This window comes from Mustela putorius, unplaced genomic scaffold (genome assembly GCF_011764305.1).
Source record: "Mustela putorius furo isolate JIRA1106 unplaced genomic scaffold, ASM1176430v1.1 tig00000743_pilon_pilon_pilon, whole genome shotgun sequence".
NCBI classification, from domain to species: domain Eukaryota; kingdom Metazoa; phylum Chordata; class Mammalia; order Carnivora; family Mustelidae; genus Mustela; species Mustela putorius.
In genome coordinates this window covers 6,760,652-6,775,640 of record NW_025421464.1, presented here as the reverse complement: position 1 = coordinate 6,775,640, position 14,989 = coordinate 6,760,652, and the positions used below count along the sequence as shown (strand labels likewise).

The following is a 14,989-nucleotide window of genomic DNA, read 5'->3' as shown; positions in this document are numbered from 1 at the left end:
AATGGACCTGGAAAATCAAGACCCTGAGAAATTAACGTTATTAAGGTATGAACAGATACATCACAATGAATTCCAGCACTAATAAGAGAAAATAGGACAATTAAGGATTGCCCCAGATTTATTCATAGATAAAAACAGATTTTCAAATGAGTAAAGAGCAGCGTGTGTTTCAAGATGGGAGATAATTAGAATGAAAATAGAACACCAGACGTGACAGCAGACATCAGCAGAGACAGACAGAAGAGAGTAAACAGTGTTCCCTCACCCTGTCAGCCTTCCTACTGAGAACAGATCTGCAAGGATATCTGTATTATCGTGTCCAAGTAACCCAAGGAGAGACTGCACAGCGTTCAACTCCACCAGAAGGTGGTACAGGTCTGGCATGGTGGCCACCACGTGCATCTCCTGAATGATGTCATTTAGGTCCAGCTCAGATTCCATAAACCTAGGAGGGGAAAACAAGACAGCATCAGTGAAAGGAAAGGGGTACCATCAGCACTGAGGAGCAAACAGCAACATAATCCAGACAGGGAAACAATCTGTCAAAGTGTCTGCAACAGACCAACCAGGAAGTACACTCATCCAAACATCATACTGTCACACAATTTCCTTGAGAAATCGATTTCCTCATTACAAAAATCAATCTTGGATTCAGATCTCATTACTGGGTTCTCCTTACTCTTGCAGTCACAAGTTGCCTTTTAGAGGCTCCTGAAACATTTTGTAGCATTAAATGATCTGCCCACCAGTCCTGTGGATTAGCTACCATGACCATGGTGTTGCCCTGACATAGTTCTCCCACTAATCCCAAAAGGGTTTCTCTTACCTGCCACTTCGGATCAACAGCCAGTTATCCCCCTTACCCAAAGGAAGATACTGAGATTCTCCTGCCATCCAAAACTACCCTGCCTTCCACCAACCCTCTCCCTTCAGTGAGCTGATTTGGGGACAGATCCCACAGTAAAGCAGCGCTAGTCTCCCTCACCCTGCAATCACCACCACACCTTACGTGGCACGGCAGATACTCCACTCATAGTTCCACACCCGAACCCTTCAACAAACCTGTGCCCAGGCGCTAAGAACAAAACTGTTGTGCATTTACCTCTCCCAGTCCTCCCCTGGTGTTTGACATATCAGAAATGCCCACTAAGCCTTTGATGAATAAGACAGGAAGGTTTGCTCTGAGGAAGAAGTGAGCCAATCCATGTAAAGCAACTGAACAATACCCGACTGAGAGTAACTGAAGGGAAGCAGTGGTGATGTTGCTGTGGTGGTTGTTGTTGTGGTGGTGGTGGTGGTGGTTGCTGAAATAGGCTCCATGCCCGCATGAAGCCCAATGCAGGGCTTGAACTCATGACCCTGAGATCAAGCCCCATGTCAGGCTCTGCATTCAGTGTGGTTTCCCTGAGATTCTTTCCCTCTCCCTCTCTCCCTGCCCCTCCTCCTGCTCACATGCTCACTCGCTCTGTAATACATAAATAAATAAGATCTTAAAAACAAAACAAAACAAAACAAAAAGACCAAAGCTGAGACCAAGAGTCACACGCTTAACCAACTGAGCCACCCAGGCACCCCAGTGGTGGGTGGTTTAATAGACTCTGAGTCAGACTGCCTGGGTTTGAACCTGACTTTAGCCACTTAATTCATTTCTCTAAGCCTCAGTTTCTCATCTGTAAATAATACCATAAAGTTACCTCCCAGAGCTACTGTAAAGAGTCAATAAATGTATATATAATATATAAAAATTAAGAAAAAGGCCTGGCCTATAAAAAGCTATGTGTTTGCTCTCATTTCTTCTTCTCCCGCCACTACCATTATTATTTTGTCTATCTTTGTTTCTAGAATGTAAGCTTCTTAAAGACAGAGATTATATCTTTTGTCTCTATATATCCACAGCTGCCTGCTTAATCAAATGGCCTCAATTTAATTTTATATCAGGGTGTTTTAATTTAAAAAAAGAAAAGAAACATAAGCAGGGACTCTTGAAGTTACATATGCCTCATTCAGATGCTGAGGGCCTGGGCAAAGACCACCTCTCCAGAAATCTGGATTCTGCAAGGAAAATAATTTAGACTATTTAGTCTATTCTTTAAAACACACAGACAATATCCTTACCATTGTTTTTTTCCCCCTTATTATTTTTAATCGTAACATTTATATATTTTTTATAATTATAAAATACTACTTTTTATAGAAAACTGGGAAAAGACAAACTTCAAAAAAATAAACAGGGGCGCCTGGGTGGCTCAGTTGGTTGAGCAACTGCCTTTGGCTCGGGTCATGATCCCGAGGTCCTAGGATCGAGCCCCACATTGGGCTCCCTGCTCAGTGAGGAGCTTGCTTCTCCTTCTCCCTCTGCTCTTCTGCCTGCTTATGTTCTCTTGCTGTCTCTCAAAACAAAAGCACAAAACAAAACAAAAAAAACCACAGAAATCATCCGTTATCTCAGTGACCAGAAATAACCACTGGTAATATTCTGGTAGATTTAAGTAGTTTTTCTAAACCCCTAACCTCCCCCACCTATCCCCAAAAAATAAAATAAAATAAAATAAAAAAGGAGCCTACACAGTATACAGTTCTATATTCAATTTTTGCTCTTGTTGTTAACATAGACTGACACAATTTCTCTTATCATTAAGCATTCTTCTACAATAGGAAAAGCCAGTGTCGGACGCAGCTGTCACTCCTTCTCCCAAGGCAAAATCCCTCTTTGAACCCAGCGCCCTTCCGTGGTTAGCCCAGACATGACTTCAGAATCCTTCTCAACACGGTGTTTCAAGAAGAAACCACTAATCAGTCCCACAGTGGGTGTAGGAGATTAAGCCCATCTGAAATTTCTATTCTAAATAACACATTTTAAAAAGCTACATGGTATTTCCTTATGTGGATCTATCATAATTTATTTCACCAGTCCCCCCTTTGTCAGACATTCAACTGGTTTCCAATCTTTTCCCTTATAACAAATGACACTAAGATGTATGTATTCATCAGTACTGTGTTAGGATAAATTCCCAGGAAGGTGCCCAGGCAGAAAGAATAAATAACTTAAGAGATTTTGCTATAGCCTGCCAGAAAGGTCCCAGCAGTGTCAGGAGTGCCTATTTCCTCCCAACATTCCTCAAAGCCAGTATTATCTATTTAAAATCTCCTCTGAGAGAAGAAATAGAACATTTTTTATTTTGCATTTCTGATAATATGTTAAAATTCTATTAATGTTTACTATTATTTGTGTTTCTTTTTGACCATTTTTATTTAAGGGTGCTCAACTTATTCACTGATTTATAAGCACTCTATATATTAAGGAAATTAATCTCTGCCATATATTGTAAAAAAAACAATAAACCAGTGAAAAATATTTGCCCTTTAATTTTTACACTGTGCTTTTTAACATAAAAGTTTTTAAAAGTCTGAGTAGTTAAATCTTAGCCTTTATGAACTCTATGCTACATGTGCCTTGAGTAAGATTTTTTCCTACGCTAAGATCAAATATATTTTACGATATACTACTTCTGTGTTTATACATATTTAAATGTTTAGGAGTAAGTAATTCTGAGATATATTTTAGCATATGAAATAGGGCAAAGATCTAGCTTTATTTTCTGCAAATGTTTGGCCAGTTGTCCCAAAACCATAATCTATCCTTTTTCCACAGATCTGAAGAAATACCACCTCTATCATACACTAAATTTTAATGTATACTCTAATCTTTTTATGGGCTTTTCACTCCATTTCATGGATTTGTTTGCAAATTCCTGAGCCAGGACCAACCACATTTCCACCTTATCATGGCATATTTTACCTCTGTTATTACAAAACACTCCTTTGTTCTTCTTTTCCAATGCTTCCTCATCTATTCTCACCTGCTTATTATTCTAATTTCAAAATTATTTTTCTCAAGATTCTCCTCCACACCAGTTTTTTTAAGGCTGCTTCATCTATGCTTACAAACAGATTATCCTTTCAGATCACTCGGTTCCTTATCACCTAAGGCGTGGAAGCCAAATCAGAATCAAGACTTGGGAGGGATGGTGTCCAATTTAGGTATTGAGACAGTAGATCTGTATAATCCTTGAACCTGAAAGGCTCAGTAAATTCTAAGGCTTATTTGCCTTACGTGAATACTAGGGAGTAACTTGACAAAAGACTTTTACAGTTTACTGGGAAGAACTGGCAAGGGCATTAACAGTCTAAGCAAAGTCATGTTGAGTGCAAGGAAAAGGTTTGGGACCTTGGGGTATAATCAATGAATGAATGTCACCCTGGAGAGAAGCCTCTTGGTGGCATCCTGCAGGGCTCCATCCTTAGGCCTGTTTTTTGTTTTTTAAAGATTTTATTTTTAAGTAATCTCTATACGCAATGTGGAGCTCAAACTCACAACCCCAAGATCAAGAGTCACATGCTCTTCCATCTGAGTCAGCCAAGCGCCTATTAAGCCTGTTTTTGATGAACAACTTGGGTGAAGATATATAAACGGCAAACGTAACAAATGTCGTATGACACAAAGCTTATAGAGATAGTGAACACAGCAGCCGACAGACTCAATTCCAAAAGTTCCTGACAAGCAATCATGATGGGCCAAATCCAACAGGATGAAAATTACCTAGGATTCACACCGAATACCGCACTGAACCATAGTCAGGTACAAATGCACGGGTGAGAAAGATACAGTTTAGTGAGAGCACATGTGCAGAAAGGACTTGATGGTTTTAGTCAATTTTAACTGCAATGCAAATCAGACCTGAGACAGTTCTGCCAGGCAGAGACTAATTCTCCTTCATCTCTGGACGCCCAGCACCGGGCAACACTCTCTGGTCCACCACAGAAATTTGGCAGATACCTGCCAAAGCAAGGAGCAGAGGAAAGTAGCTGCCACAAAAGCTGCTGTGGTTTTAGCCTGCTTAGAAGAAGATAACTTAAGAGTTAGCATGCAGATCAGATGACCCTTAAGGTCTAGGACATCTGTTATAGGAGCCATACTTTATGTAGAAACCTAAGGAAACAATTCAGGGAAGCAACTGAGATTATAAGGAGTCTAGACATCCTCTCATAAAAATGTGTTGAAATTCTTTTTCATTCCAGTTGAAATCTTAGGAGTTAGAGCTGCCAAAGATGAAACAGGTTTCTTTGTAAAGTTAGATCCTTGTCACTGGGGGTAATTAATAATGAGTGACATAAAAAAAAAAAAAAGATCAAGGAGAAGGAAGAATGGACTTCACCTTTCAGTCCCTTCCAACTTGGAAATTCTTCTTCCAACTATGCAGTTTCAACCCAATGTTTTTAAGTTTAGAAAGTCATAAAATTATCAAAACAAAACCAACAAAATAAGCAAAAATTCAACTATGAGAAGGGAAACATCAAAAATTACCACTGGGTCCAGTGTTACATTAATAATGAGTTACAGTAGGAAACGCCTGGGCTTGGGAATGAGACTCACCGGGGTCATACCCCAAGCCATATTTATAGGCTGTGTAACCAAGAGTAGTGTGTCAACAAGCATTCGTGGGATATATCTTAGGTGCCAGTCACTGTGCTGGGCACTGAGGAAATACCAAATAACAAAACAATCCCAGCTACTGTCCTCACAGAGCTTCTAGCAAGGCACAAATCTAAACAATTTATTCAATGCAATTAATTGTAAGGATGTCCAGTGTCGCCCAAGAGAACTGTTACTGGAACATAGATCACAGGGCCCCAGTCTGAACAATGCAGACAGAGAATATTAACTAATCTATTTCTAAACTTCAACTTCCTTAAACTTCCTAGCTAAATTATAGTGAGGATTAAAAGAGATAATAAATGTAATGTGCCTAACAACAGCAGGCACATAGCAGGTGCTCAATAAATCTAGATAACTTCAAGTCTGCTCTGCTCTAAAAAAATGTTCTTCTCTTTTGGCTGACCAAGAATAAGCTTACTCATTTAAAGCACACACTACAATATTTGTAGAGGACTGACCGTCTAGGGATTAGACATACCTTTAGAAACAGCTGATGCATAGCTGGAAGAAAGGATCAAGTTAGAGGTCAATGGGAAAGCAATAGAACAACATATTAAAACAGTAACCCAGTCTCAGGCAGGGTCATCAATTCCATCTGGTATGACAGAGAATATTCTGCTCATTTGCTCACGTACATTTGCTTCAGACCAGCAGGATGTTCTCCTTCAACCACAAGAGTGAATGTTAGCAAATGACCAGTGAAGCAAAAAAATACCAGAAAAGCAAAAGAAACCAATGAGATCTCCCGCAATCATAAAACCAGCTATCAATGCATAGGAAGTATGAGGTTTCTTGAGCCCAAATGAATCAGCAATTCTCAAAGTGTGGTCCTGGGACCCCATGGTGGGGTAGGAGGTAGCCAGAGATCCTTCAGGAGTCTATAAGGCTAAAACTATTTTTAGGGTAAATCCAAAACATTATTTGCCTTTTTCACTCTCATTCTCTCAGGAGTGTACGGCGGAATTTTCCAGAGGGCTGCACAACACGTGGTGCTATCATTGCCCCGAGGGCAATAAAATGTGTGCTTATATATTCCAAAATTTCCTAAGATAAGCACTTTGGGGTACTCAAAAATTTAAGAGTACAAAGGGGTCCTCAGCCACTAACCTAAAGAATTCCAGCCCTACAAAAATGAAGAGGACGAGAGAAGGGGCACACTCTACTCGGTGTGATGTTTGGGAGAATGATCGCACAGTGCAAAGCAGACGCTGTGTAAGGAGAATTGTCAATTGAATCTGAAATGCAGCCAGATGAAGAGAGGCATTTTTGGGTATGCAATCAAAATGACAATTGCATATATGGGAAAATAAATCTGAACGTTTCTGATCTCAACCGGAAAGCTTCATTCAAATATGCTCTAGCAATTTTCATCTTAATTGCACCTCGCTGGTCTAGAGAATTATAAAAGACACTGCACCAGTAAGAATTCAAGAACTCAAGGTTAAAACACAATGTAGTTTCCTAACTGCTTTTGGATATGAAAAAAAAAAATGTTCTTTATGCATAATTTCAATTTTCAAATGTTGTGACTTAAAAACTAAAATAGTGTATAAATTTGTCTGGATGGAAAACACTACTGTTGCTGTTTTTTTGTTTTTTAAACAAAATATTTTCTTAGAAACACTTTATAAATGGTAACACTGGAGCATCTGTGGTACCTAAGATATAGATGGTGAATATAACCCACAGAAACTCAGTGCTCTACACTGACATAAGTACACCTACAAGCCAACAAAGGCAATATTAGCATTCCAAGAAGTACTGTGTTTCTTAAATTTCTAGTGTTACCAACCTACAGCACAGCTTCCTCATACTGTATCTTCAGGTTCCAAGCAATGGGAATGTAGTAAGGATGACCTCAACTGTGTAAGATCACTCATATTTACTGAGCACCTACAGTATGGCAGGTACTGTGCTAGGTACTACAAACAGAAACAAACAAGACACAGTCTACCTCCTGAAAGGCACATGGAGTCTAATGCAGGAAAACCACTGAGTAAAGAAATAATAATAGACCAAATGACAAAGATGTTAAAAACTGATCCAATTCACCGTGGGCAAGAATTTAGGGAAAGAGACCTCCTGGTGGGAGAATAAAAGGCCAGGGTGTGAAATCTGGCAGGAGCTTTCAAAGTTTAAAATACATTCTCTTCAACTGGGAATTTAACACTTAGGTATCTATCCCACAGAAATAATGTGCACTAAGACACATGTAAATGGAGGTTCACTGCAGCATTGTTCACAAAAGTCAGTATTTAAAATAACCAAATATCCATCCAAAGAAAAAACTGTAAATAAATTGCGGTATCTTCACACCACGAAACACTCCACACCAGTCACAAAACATAAGGTAAACATGCATGGAAAGATCTCCTGTCATGTAGGTAAAACCATCAAGGCTCAGAATATGTACAGTATGATTTAGGTAGGGGAATGGCTTCCATATGTAAATGTATGTACAGAAAACAATCTAAAAGAAAACTCACAGAGACAATCTTTGGAGAGCGAAATGGAGAGGGGGTCTGTACAGTGAAGGAGAACTTTCATTTTTTACTTAACCTATGCACGGTTGGTGTTTTTTATAATGACAGCCTGCTCGTGTGCTACTTGTGTAATCAAACGCACATATACAGACACACAGACACAGTGCAGTCTTACAAGTGCTACTACATGGTAGAGGTCAGCACTAAACTGACAGGTCTCTCATGTTGGGAGGGCTGAGCTCTGATCAAGCTACTCCTCCTGTTGAAGACGGTTGTGGCCTAGGTCTGGTAACAAGGCTCTCCTCTCCCTACACCTCCTCACCTATAGCACAGAGAGGACATACTGAATCACATGAGCCTCACTAGGTTGCCAGGAGGACTCTGTGCCTTTGTTCATGCCAATCACACTGCCTGGCAGACCTTTCTAGGTTCTTTTCTGCCTATTAAAATAAAAATCATTCTTCAAGGCCCAGCTCAAATACCACCTCTTCTGTGAAGCCCTCAACTTGCCCCCAACTTGGTATTCATGGTTTCGTTCCCTATGCTCCCACAGCCCTCTGCTTGTATCTCTTTTAAAGTATATTTCCTTCTACCCTGCATTTATAGTCAGTCTCCCTAGTACCCTATAAACTGGAGTACAAAGACTGTACGATTCAACTCTTAATTGCCTAGAGGCCTTGGGTCTATTAAGATTCATTAAAAGTGTACATCCTAAGAGGCAGAAAGACAGGGAAGGAAGAAAAATTTAGAACATTATAATCTGTATAAATATGAAAATTCCTTTAGTTAGAATTCATTTTTTTCCCTACCTAAATCAGACTGTATATATTCCACACCTTGATTTTTTGGTCACATACAGGTGCTCTTTCCATGTCAGTACTCATCAGGATGGACTAGAAGACACCAGATTCCTCATGACGGCACCACACAGCACATGGAGGCACAGGTGTGGTAAAATCACATGAACTGTCATTTCGTGAGCACCTACTGTGTGCCAGGCACTGAGCTAAAGACCTGCCATCACTCTCACTCAGTCTTTACAATAACCCTGTGAAGGAGGTATTCTTTATGCAGATGAGACACCTGAAGCTAAGAAAGGAGAAGCGACTTATTCAAGGTCATGTAGGAATCACACCCATATCTGTCTAACTGCAAAGCCTTGGACATTTTTCTCACCAGTAAAGCTATCACTGATGACAGGCATGGTCCATTTTCTTTGCGCCTTGAGAAGAACAATACAGAAAAGAGCTAACTTAGTAGTCCAGATCTTTAGAAGACTCTAGTCCTAGGTTGGCATCTGGGAACTTGGCTTTTGAAAGGTTCCCTAAGTGGTAAGGGGGTTTTGCTTACCTGGAGCATTTAACTTCTGCTTTCCTTCTGGGAGAGTGGAATTTTGATAGTCATTGCTGACAGAGAAGGCCTACATAACTTGTCCTCAATAAATATCCTGGACTCTTTAGTCTCACTCAAATGGGCTTCCCTGGACAGAAACACCACACATGTTGATGTATTTCACTGCTGGAGAAAGGAACATGTCTGCGTGTATCCCAGGAAGAAAAAAGACAAGAAGCCTATGCATGAACTCCAGAGTCTGACTGATCTGTCTTTCCCTCCTGCTGATCCTGCTGTGTGCCCTCGAATACCACTGGCTCAGAGCCTTGAGTGTTTGCAGTGATTTCCCAGATAGGTGGGTTGTCCTGGAACTCCTGACACAAATCACAAATCCAAAGCAGGCAAACCAAACAAAAAACAAAACAAAAACAACAAGCACAACACATAGGAGGAAAGAAGGTTCAGCAAAACAGAGCCTTACTTCTCTGGATTATCTGGAAACTTGATCCGTAACTCTTGGTTTTTGTAAGATCTTTTCTCAAATGTAAGGATCATTTTCTTCACGGAGCTCTCATCTAAAGGTTCCTCCTGGTACAAAGGGAACAAACAGCAACAATTTCAGTCCAAAGGGATTTCTGATTCACTGATCACTACTTGTTTTCCCCAGCTCTTAAATTTGTATTCTGCCACTCACATTTCTGGGTTAAATATACAGTACATACTTATCTCCCCCATTGGAAAGAAGGTTAAGGGTCTAGATCACATGCTACTTTGTATCACTGTCTCACAACTAGTTCAGGAAGCTCAGTTTAAGGTTTGAAAGACAGCTCATTCAACAAATATTTCTTGAGCATACTGTATGCCATGGAATAAGCAACAATATTAGATAGTATTATTTAATACTTACCCATCCTTCTTGTTGTACAGGTAAGATAACTCTCAGGTTTAAAAGAACGTGTTCAAGGTCAAACCCTGAGTCAGTGACAGCAGACCTCAATCTTTCCTCCGCCCCGGCCAGGGGTCAGCAAACTCCAGTCCACAGGCCAAATCCAACTCACAGCCTATTTCTGGACAGCCCATACCATAAGAATGCTTGTTAAATAGCAACAGTCACAGCTTTGCATTTCTTACACATTACTGTTTTGGGTCCTTACTAGCTGCTGAGAAGGAAATCAGAGAGGCCCAATACAGCATCAAGAATTTAGGAAACTCACTCAGGGGAGACATAAAAAACTAGTAGACCATACAGTGTTCTTATTTCAAACACTGGAATAATAACTACAAAGGTAAATAAAATGAATTTTTGTAAACAGAATCATTTCCCCCCAAAAAATCTACATTAAGATTTCAGGAATGTTTTCTCCTCCGCTTCTTTTCAAGGTTACAGTCACATGCTGCGATGCACTCTGCCTCTCTTACACCCAACTCCTGGCTTCACAGTTTTTGTGGCCACTGACCACAGCTTACAACTAAAAGCAATACGAAGACTGCTATTAAGAGAACCAGAAACAGATCCTTTTGGAAAGCACTGAATCATCTCATAATTGTATAAGTACTCAAAAGTGTTAGATATTGTTTTATTAAATTTCAATGTTCATATGTTGGGGTTTTTTTGTTTTGTTTTGTTTTCTTTTATGTTCAGCTAGCCAATATATATCAGGTTTTATGTAGGAGTTATTTATAAATTTGTTTTGGGCATGACAGATTTCTTAGATTTTATCAATGACTCCTGGCCCCTGAGGGCCTCTTTTGGACTCCCACCCCATGCCCAGTTACCTGTAGCGTAAAGAGAAATTTCAGAAACTGAACTCAGTGTCCCGGCTCAGTCAGGACTCAGAGTCAAGCTTCACTACTCACTAGCCACATGGCAATATTACTTTGCTGAATATAATCCTCAAACCCTCACCAAGTCCAATTGCCTCTACCTCACAAGTCCTTGAATTCAACCACTTGGCATTCAGAATAAAATTCTAAATCCTTCACATGACCCATGTAAAGAAGATCTGGCAGGATCTAGCCCAGACAATCTCTCCAACCCCCAACCAGACAATCTCTCCAAAACACCCCTTTTGGTGGTCCACGTCTACTTGTTCACTGCTGACTCTCCAGTGCCCATCACAGTGCCTGGCGCATAGCAAGCTCCCAGGGAAGATGTGCTGAAGGAAGGCAAGCAGGCAGGGAGAGATGGAGGGGGAAAATATTACCTGTCTCTTTCAAGGTCATGGAGATGACCTATAGAGATGGGCATAAACTGTTGTACAAACGAAAGGATGCTACATTAACGTAAACCCTTATTGTTCTACTAGCAACAGGGACGATGTATCCAATGTGCCACATGGATTTCACTACATAATCTAAATTTTTAGGAAGGGTTAAGTCACTTTCAAGCAACTTCAATCGCCACTTCTTTTCTTTCCCCTAGCTAACATCTTGCCCACTCTGTAGAAAAAAATGGTTTAATAGTACAGCTCTCACAGGATCCCCCAAATCTTAGCCTCTCCAGGGTTTGGCCTTCCCTCCTTTAATTTCCCTCCAACGCTGGGGGAAAACTGAATTATCCGTCTTAGTCATCGACCACAGCAGTATCTCCAATAGCTCAATGTCAGAAACCAGAAGGAGATTTCAGAAAGATGAATGCTGGTGATGTAGCACAAAAAGGACAATAATATTTTACAAGCCCACGTGACTTTACAGGGGCAAACATCACTTGTTTTTCATTAAATGGGACTTTGGTGGCAGTGAGAAAATAACTCCTGGACTTGCAGTCTTCCATGTGTCATTTTTACAAAGCGATCTCTTTTTCCCTTGTCCCTTAACAGAAGGCCTGGTCCCACACTACATTTCTGTCTCCCAGGCTAGAAACCACTTACCCATGACAGCTACTATCCTAATCCTCCAGTACCAGCCTTGCCCTACATGGGAATTATACCTGCCAATTAACTGCTGCTGCAGGGCTAACAGATTGAGCCGAAGCTAGTGAGGAGGGCGGGAGGGAGAAAGGGAAGAAGGGGGAGTGGAGAGCAAAGGAAGAAGGGAGGATGAGCTACACACACTGTTTGTCTACGCCAGCAGGGTTACTGCCCTCAAGAGAGGAAATTCAGGACTGTCGCCCACCACAGATTTCCAAAGTGTCACCATCTTTTAGGGGCAGACCCCAAATTAGCACTGGTACAAATCCTAATGAGGAGAGAGTTATTGTCACAACACAGTAAAGACCTTTTTGGAATATGAATCCATTTTTTTTTTTTTTTCAGATTCACACTCCAGCTTCATTTTTTAAATCCAAACTTAGCATCATGTCTTTCAGGGAACCAGAAAACAGCTGGCTCTTAAGAATCTATTTCCATAATTCATATTGAACAAAATGCCAGAGTGAAATAACATACAAGTTAACACTTAAGGATATAAAAAGACACTTAGGTAAGGTCATTTTATTTTTAATCACTGGCATTTTACCTCTACTCTTTTTAGCTTCATTTATTCATTCAATAAATATTTATTAAGGCCCTCCAAGAGCTAGGCACTGCACTGAGTGCTAGAGATACAGCTGTGAACAAACAGAGCCAGTCCCTCCTTGCCTAAAAGGTGAAGGAGAGGATAGCAAAAGAGGAAAATAAACAAGCCAGGATTTCAGATCACGGTAAGCACCATGAAGAAAATATACTGACCAAAGTGTAGGAAAATGACTTACATGTCTATCTCAGAGAGAGGAAAAGTTTCTTTGAGGAGGAAACATCTGAACTGAGACCCAAATGAGAAGAAAGAATCCCACCATGCAAAGCCTTAGGGCACAGAAGAAAAAAGGTCCAGAGGTAGGAATGAGTATGCATTAAGGCATCCTGAGGATGAGCAAATAGCACCTCTTTTCCAAAACTGTATTTTTTCAGTTACACCTAAATACCTAATCTCTTACCTCCACCTTGAACTTCTCCACCTCTGTTGCTTTGCTAATGCCATCTCAACTGAAAAGCCTTCTTTCACCAATCTGATAAAATTCTGCTCCTCTTTCAAAGACTAATGACTACATTAAAAAATGGAAGTGCCGTCCATTGTCCAGCCTGGGAGGCCTCCCTGACCCTCCCCAGTCAACAGCAACAAGCCCACAGTTCAGTGCTCAGGCCTCGATTAGGACACATAATCCAGAATACTTTAAAAATGATCTTCACAATTTGAAAATGCTTTCCAACTCCATTATCACACTTCCCCTTCATGTCAACACTGTGCAGTAAGTATTCTTAACCCTATTCTACAGATGAAGCTGCAAAGCTCAGAGAAATTAAGGATTTGACCTAAAATGACAGTCTAGAGCCACTGAGTCTGGGCCAGCCTGGCCTGCAACCTTACCTCCTCCTCTTCCTCCTCGCCCTCTCTGTCAATAATCTGCAGCAGTCTCTTTTTGTCATCATCTGCTTCTTCTACCACCGTCATTTCCTCTTCCCGATAGCGGCCGCGGTCTCGGGGACCAGCTTGCCTCCGACGCATTTTCAGCTCTTCCTCTTCATCATCCCGGGGACGTTTTGTGCCCCTGTTGGGCTGAGAAAGAAAAAAAGAAACATGGGATTCCAGAGCTGGAAAAGACCTAGAAGGGCACACATAGCAGACATTCTAGAAGCTTTCAAGGATTCACCAATGAAAAGCTCCACAGTATGATTTCTCCCACAAAATGAAGCTCCAAGTGGTCATTTCTTCAGACCCGTAGTGATTCTATAAATATATGACTGAAGTCTCCAGTCTCCCACAAGGGAGCTGGCTTTTTTTTTTTTTTTTCCCCAGAATTTTTTTATTTTGCAAAGTTTTATCACTTTACAAAAGTTGCTGTGTATACAGAAATCACATGGAACATAGACACTCTTGAGATGGGTTAGGCTCAATTTACTAGTTATGATACAATCCCCCAACACCAAACCCTTTGCAAGGTTTTAATTCACATCTAAGAAAGAGTACAGTCACTCACAAGTACTCCATACAGAGAAGATTACATATGTAACATCCAAGGGTCTATTGCACTCCGAAGTCCTACTTTACGGAAGAGCCGGGTAAAGTAAGGGCCAGAGGTAGTATTACCCAAAGTCACAAAGCCAGCAGCAGCACTGAAAACACAATCAGTGCTTCCTGACTTCTGGTCCAGGGCTCTGGCTGCCACACTGTTAGGTCCTCGTTTTGCCTTTGACACTGCAGTCCATGAAGGAGTTCTTAACAGCGGCCTTCCATTAAATTGGAATAAAATGAAACACTACTGGAATGGGCTTCAGAGCTGAGGAGAGACAGCACTGCACCAGGAATCAAAGAGCCCAATGTCTCCAAGCAGCTCAGGTTACTACTGGTGCAGCTCTGGGCACGTCATTAATCTCCCTATACCTTCGCTTCCTCATCTTCAAATGGCAAATGGAAATTCTAGACTTTTTCTCTGTGAACTTCAAAGGACGCTTCTATGCGTGTGTATTTTTACCATTCTTTCCCCAGCTTCACTGAGATATAATTGACATATACCATTGCATACAATGTGATATTGACTCATGTATATATTGCAAAATGATTACATTTGTTAGTTAGCTAACACCTCCATCACCTAGTAAAATTACCCTTTTTTTTTTTTTTTGGTAGTGAGAACTTTTAAGATCTACTCTCTTAGCAACTTTCAAGTATACTATACAGTATTGCTAACTATAGTCACTCT

General features: G+C 40.7%; 1 protein-coding gene across 1 annotated transcript in view; it reads right to left on the bottom strand.

Annotated features, from left to right (window-relative positions):
* CTNNBL1 (catenin beta like 1) overlaps positions 1-14,989 on the bottom strand; it is a 161,676-nt gene that overhangs the window by 113,949 nt on the left and 32,738 nt on the right. Inside the window, exons 2-4 of the mRNA XM_004746461.3 lie at positions 13,657-13,845; positions 9,794-9,900; positions 306-445 (exon numbers count right to left, since the gene is read on the bottom strand). Of these exons, the coding sequence (XP_004746518.1) occupies positions 306-445; positions 9,794-9,900; positions 13,657-13,845 (436 nt within the window). The remainder of the gene's footprint in view (positions 1-305; positions 446-9,793; positions 9,901-13,656; positions 13,846-14,989) is intronic.